This window comes from Lathamus discolor, chromosome 1 (assembly GCF_037157495.1).
Source record: "Lathamus discolor isolate bLatDis1 chromosome 1, bLatDis1.hap1, whole genome shotgun sequence".
In the NCBI taxonomy this organism is placed as follows: Eukaryota; Metazoa; Chordata; class Aves; order Psittaciformes; family Psittacidae; genus Lathamus; species Lathamus discolor.
The window spans coordinates 67,184,850-67,190,849 of NC_088884.1; the positions used below are offsets into that span (position 1 = coordinate 67,184,850).

At 38.1% G+C, this 6,000-nt stretch overlaps 1 protein-coding gene across 2 annotated transcripts in view; it reads left to right on the plus strand.

Moving 5' to 3' along the window:
• The window catches only part of IFT56 (intraflagellar transport 56), a 50,145-nt gene extending 48,141 nt beyond the window's left edge, over window positions 1-2,004 (plus strand). For both annotated transcript variants that reach the window (XM_065676525.1, XM_065676536.1), the window contains 2 exons: window positions 841-975; window positions 1,239-2,004. In XM_065676525.1, coding sequence (XP_065532597.1) covers window positions 841-952 — 112 coding nt within the window. In that variant the 3' untranslated portion in view covers window positions 953-975; window positions 1,239-2,004. The remainder of the gene's footprint in view (window positions 1-840; window positions 976-1,238) is intronic.
• The last annotated feature ends 3,996 nt before the right edge of the window (window positions 2,005-6,000 follow it).

Below are 6,000 nucleotides of genomic sequence, written 5' to 3' on the forward strand. Positions count from 1 at the left end.
AAAGCCTAGCTCCATCATCCTGACACCTACCCTTCACATATTTGTAAACATTGATGAGGTCACCCCTCAGTCTCCTCTTTTGCAAGCTAAAGAGACCCAGCTCCCTCAGCCTCTCCTCATAAGGGAGATGTTCCACTCCCTTAATCATCTTTGTGGCTCTGCGCTGGACTCCTTCAAGCAATTCCCTGTCCTTCTTGAACAGAGGGGCCCAGAACTGGACGCAATATTCCAGATGCGGCCTCACCAAGGCTGAGTAGAGGGGGAGGAGAACCTCTCTTGACCTACTAACCACTCCCTTTCTAATGCACCCTAAGATGCCATTTGCCTTCTTGGCCACAAGAGCACATTGCTGGCTCATGGTCATCCTCCTATCCACCAGGACCCCCAGGTCCCTTTCCCCTTCACTACTTTCCAGCAGGTCAACCCCCAACCTGTACTGGTACATGGGGTTGTTCAGTATTAAGCTAGATGTTTCCATACTGAAGACTAGCAAACAGCATTAAAATCAAAACTAAAAAAAGCTTGCTTTATTCTGGGGAGCTATTTTGAAAAAGTAAAGATTTATAAATTAATATACACACATGCAAGCACTGAACTCCAAACTAATTACATTTTGCTGACTTTCTTGCTTTTAATTTCTCATTGCAATGAAATACAAGGTGGGGTTTTTGTGTGCCTGGGATCACACCTACTGTGCATTTTCACCTCTAACTGCTCTGCAGATGAATGGACCCCTCTGTCTAGGAACCATGCTTTGCAAACTAGTTTGGATATGGGTAGTTGTTTATTGTATAAGCTGGGTCTTGCCCTCATTTAAATCTTTGCTTTTCACCTTTATAGAGAGACTCTACGGGAAGTACTGCATCTTCTGAAGAGCACTGGCAATTCTCAAGTAGAATACATTGTCCGCGTCATGAAAAAGTGGGCCAAGGAGAACAGAGTCCCTGTTTAAGTCAGTGCCACAGGATGAACTGGGTCAGTTACTACTCTGTGTGTGTGGCTTCAAGATGTGGGTCCTGGTTTCTTCTGTGCATTCTGGGTATTTCCTTCCTTGCAAAACTTTAAATGATCAAGCAGATTGACCCAGCTGAGCAACAGTGTAGTGGAGTGAGACTGTAAATCATGCAGCAAGTTCGGTCTGGGGTTTTTTTTTGGTTGGTTGGCTGGTGGTATGTTTTTAAACCTTTACTGGTACTTTTTCTGTTGCATCAATCTCTATTCCTCATTCTAATTTTCAGGTTTTTAGTAGTAATTCCAACTGTCCACAAGTCAAAGTGCTCCTCTGATTTCTCCACACAAGTTACTGGACTGCTTTGTGGACTATTTTTCCAGCAAGCCTTCTGGCCTCTGGAGAAGACTCATTTGTTGAATGACTGAGAATTGCTGAATGACTCTATTCAGCAAGTGATGGAATGTGCACGTAGAGAAGATGACAGTGACTACCAAAAGCGAGTACTAGGGTATCAGATAATATGTAAACACTTATGTATATTACCTGTCTGGAGTAAAATACAAACCATATTCTGAGCACTGTCCTTTTCTGGATAAATCTCAATAACTAATACCATTTATTTAGCTGACTGTATTGTTCGATCTTGCTTTGAGGTTTGACACTCAAAGCACTTACTCATGTTAATATAATTCATGTGAGTGATCCATTTAGTTTAGCAATCTGATGGATAAAAGAGCAGGATGTTTTGAATAATTTTCTTCAGCATTTACCACCCTCATTAGCAATGTATTTATTATACTTGGGATTTATTATATGCTCCTGTTCTTTAAAGAGAACAGTTCAGGGAATACATAATCCTAAGAAGGCATCAGTTGTAACATAGAAATGTGTTATACTTTTTGTAGTGTAAAACGTGTACATTGTATCTAAAAGGAAAATTTACATTTTGTAGATCTGTAAAATACTGACAAAGTATTTTTTTATCTTTTTAGGGGAAACTCAGAATATTGTATTCTTTACTGTCTATGCTTTGATTAAAGCTCTGAATGGAATGCCTTGTTGGTCTGTGTTGCTTCATACTGCAAAAGTTGAAATAGTATATTCATTTTGCTGTGGAAGAGGGTAGATTTGTGACTGGTCATTAAATGCATGTTCATTAATCTGTCTAAGGTAAGCCAGTGGCCTTGATCCTGAATTTATGGTAGTTTGCTGAAAATAAGGAGGCTGGGTGTATGTGGAACATACACACATTTCTGCCATATAACATTGGCTCTTTTTTTGCTTTAAGCAAAAACTGCGGGTATCATCATTCAGGTACCTAGAAGTACATTGATAGTTGTGCCTACTTGCATTTATATCTAGAAGTCTGATCCATCATGCTAACAATAATAGAGCCTTTCAGCATGAGCAGGGGACACGTTGCACTCATTCAAACGAGGTGTGAAAGCAGCAGTATTTTCACTGAAAGCAGTTATAAAACAAAAGCAGTTATAAAACATGTTTCACTTGTAAAACGCATTTTTCTTTTCCCTCCCCGTTTAATTAACTTGGAAACTGATCAGGAATACAGTTACAAGTCTTGGTACAAAGCTTCAAAACATCATGTTGGTGGCTTTGTAGCAGATGTTAAATGCATGTAATTACTCCCTTTATTGAAGCTTAACCTGCAGAAGAGCTGAAGAGCATCCAAGTCTATTGCAGACCATTTTACGTGTTGGTTGAATCTTCTGAAATTAGTGTGGTGGCATTGCAGCATAAGGGCCTGGGGACTAATTTTAAATTCTCTGCCCCTGACCAATGAAAATGTTTTTAAAAACCTCACCTTTATTCACTAGAGTCACAAAATCCTCTTTGATATGCTAAATAATGTGGGGTTTAGCACAGTACGTTTTATTGATTGGTAATAAAGTTTTTGTCATTTAAGACATAAGGAACAGGGGATTGCAGGGCTTTGCCTTCAGCAGTGATGAAATGAAAGATATTACATATTTAGGATCGTGGTAATGGAACAGATATGTAGGTACTATTAAAATGCACAAGGAAAATGTTGAAATATTGATGTTTATTTTACCTTAGAAATGCATTCTAAGAACATCTTCCATTGTTTAATCTGAGATCACATTCAAAGAACAGGCATGTGAATCAGAGTTGCCTTAGCTGATACAGAAAGGGAAGTTAATCAAGAATTTCTAAAGCTGTTTCTGAGGCAGAGTTAACAAAATGTTATCACTGTCCTTTTGCATATTTCCCTGAACTGTGGAAATTTAAGGAGTCAAGGTACTCTAAATAGAGCAGCTAGGAGCGAGGGTAGATGTGGAGGAAAAACAACTGCAAAAGTGAGCTATACAGAACAAGTAGGCAGTGAGGAATGCATGTGCAGAGTCAGGGAAACAAATGAGTTTATTGGGTCAGGAATAAGTGAATTAAAAATTGAAACAGCATTTCACATAATGTAGGAGAAGAGAGATTAGGGCAGAAAGAAATTGCTGCATCATTAGATTTTCAAGGAAGAGTATGGGAAATACAGTTATTTCTTACACTCCAAGTAAGCATCTGAGGTACTGTGCTAGCAGTCGAATTATTGATAGTGACTGGCAGAGAAAGCTGAAGCCCAAACAGTGTGTAACTGCTTTTAGTTGGTGCTGACCCATTCCTGACAGATAAGGAAGATGACCTTTAATTAAACTCAATAATATCTGAAGAACATTTATGCCAATAACATCTAAGTGAATTACTCTGCAGGAGAGGACATTTATCCTGTCTGTTGCTGCAAGTCAGTTCCAGGATGACATCTGCTTTGGCCAGCATCTGAACTGATCCAATATAGCATCTTGGATTAATTCTGGAATCCAGCATATAAATTCTAAGTCCAGTAACAGTAACAGATGGAGCCAAGTAATGTACTCAAGCTGGAGGTGGCAAGTTCATTGTGAAGCAAAAGTCATGTCACTTTCCAGCTCTCTGGACTGCAGCAGGCATTTACATTCATGTGGTTCTCTCAGCTGGAAGATTGTTCATTGATCTTCATATGAAAGTTTTCTAAGGTTGAATAAGGAATTTGGCCATTAGCTAGCAAGACACAGATTAGACAATTACATACATAGCTGTTGCTACATGTAGCTTTACCACATGGGAGCTATACAGACACTGAGGAACACATCAGGGGTTTGCCCATTGGTTTACTCTTTCACTAAATTTTCCCTGTGTTATCTCCAGAAGTAATTTCCAGTCATTCTTGAGTTTCATTTCCAGACTTCCCTCTCCCCATTTAATCTATTTATATGATCACTGATTACGTACGTAATTGCATGAAAGTGTCACCAGTAACCACGAAAATCAGGTTATTAATCAACTACTAGATAATCTGTCCTGACCCTATGTAGTGCAAGATGGTAGATTTCATTGGCTAATCTTTGTGTTGAGTCCAATAACTATCTTGGCTTTCCATAAAAAACACTTGCCAGAAAACCTGAAGGTGGCTAGTTAGAAAACTTGTTAAAAAAATCATATTACTTTGCAATTTGTTCAAATTATTAAGTTGCCTTTGCTCTTCATTCTAAATTCAGCTTGTTTGGCCTTGTCTTATAATATTTGATTCTTCCAACACCCATCTTTGCTGTTAGTCATTAAAGCCCAGCATTGTCTGATTTGATTTGGGGTTTTGGTGGTTTGGTGTTTTGGGGTTTTTTTTTATCTTTTGGTACACATAAACTACAAGCAAGTCACCTCAATCCGTATGGAAGACAGCATCCCTTGTAAGGATATTTTCCAGGGTGGAAAACTGGCAACCAGTTTGTCAACAGAAAAACATGGCCATGTAGCACTAGGCATATTTATCACCACGTGTGATGTTGGAATATGCTCTTCCATACTGCTGCTTGCTGTTCTCCTACATGTGTACTCAAAGACTGCATTCATCCTTTTTGTCATCAGAGGGGGAGCTTTGCATTAAATTGCTTCTTGTCTGTGACATGACATCTAGGTTTTTTCCAGAGCTGGTATTTTCTAGGATACAGTCTACCCTACAGCCTACCTTCAGCTCTAAAATACAGATTTTGTTTGAATGGGGTCAGTTTTTCACCTTATGCAGATCACTCTGAGTGACTGTCTTATTATCACTACACTAGTCTGTTTCTCTGCAGTCTTTTATTAGTGCTGGATTACATCTATATCTGGATCATCAAGGGATATGTTGGATCCTCCATCCTTCCAGGACCCTACTAATGTAAACCCTCCAGAACATTCTAATAATGATGACTTATGGCTACTTCTCATCATTTGTCACTCTCAACAAGATTCGCATGTACTTTACGGATACTGTATTACACTATTTTTTTAAATTAGGTATATGACATCAGATATGTATGTAATTACATTTGTGTAACTACAATATTGTATTGAGCTAAACTTAACGAAAGACCCATGTCATGGGAGCTAATACTTCCCATTCATTCTTTATTAGATAAACCTTACAGCATCACAGAAAGATTGATGGAGTCCAGTTGTTTTAAGGCTGCTTGCAGAATTTGAAACAGCCCTTTTTTGCCCTGTAATCACATTTAGAAGCCACAAACCAAAAGCTTACTTTTGACTTTGTAGAGTTTAAACTTTCATTTGGAACAAATAAAGCAGGAATTTCACATCTCTAGGCAAGGGATAATTCCTAAATTCTTTATAAGTCTTGCTTAATTGATGAATTACACTAGCATCTATGTATAGATTTTAAGATAAAAATCTGTATTTAGTAAGAGCTGTGGCTTTTGAGAGACACTGTATTCTTCAAATAAAAAACTTCAGTGCATACTTACATATTTTATTGTGCTTAATGGCTCCACATATTATTATTAGTAATTGAGAGAATTTAATATAATTAATGCAGTATAATCAGTAATGGTCTTTAAAAGATCTTCAAGAACCTGGGATTTAAGTTATTTTGACAGAAAATACGCTATGAGATAGCTTATAGCAGTTCCCAGATACAGCCAAAATCTAACTGAAAAGTGGGATACTACCTATGCTGTTGTCCCTGAATTGCACTTTCATGGACC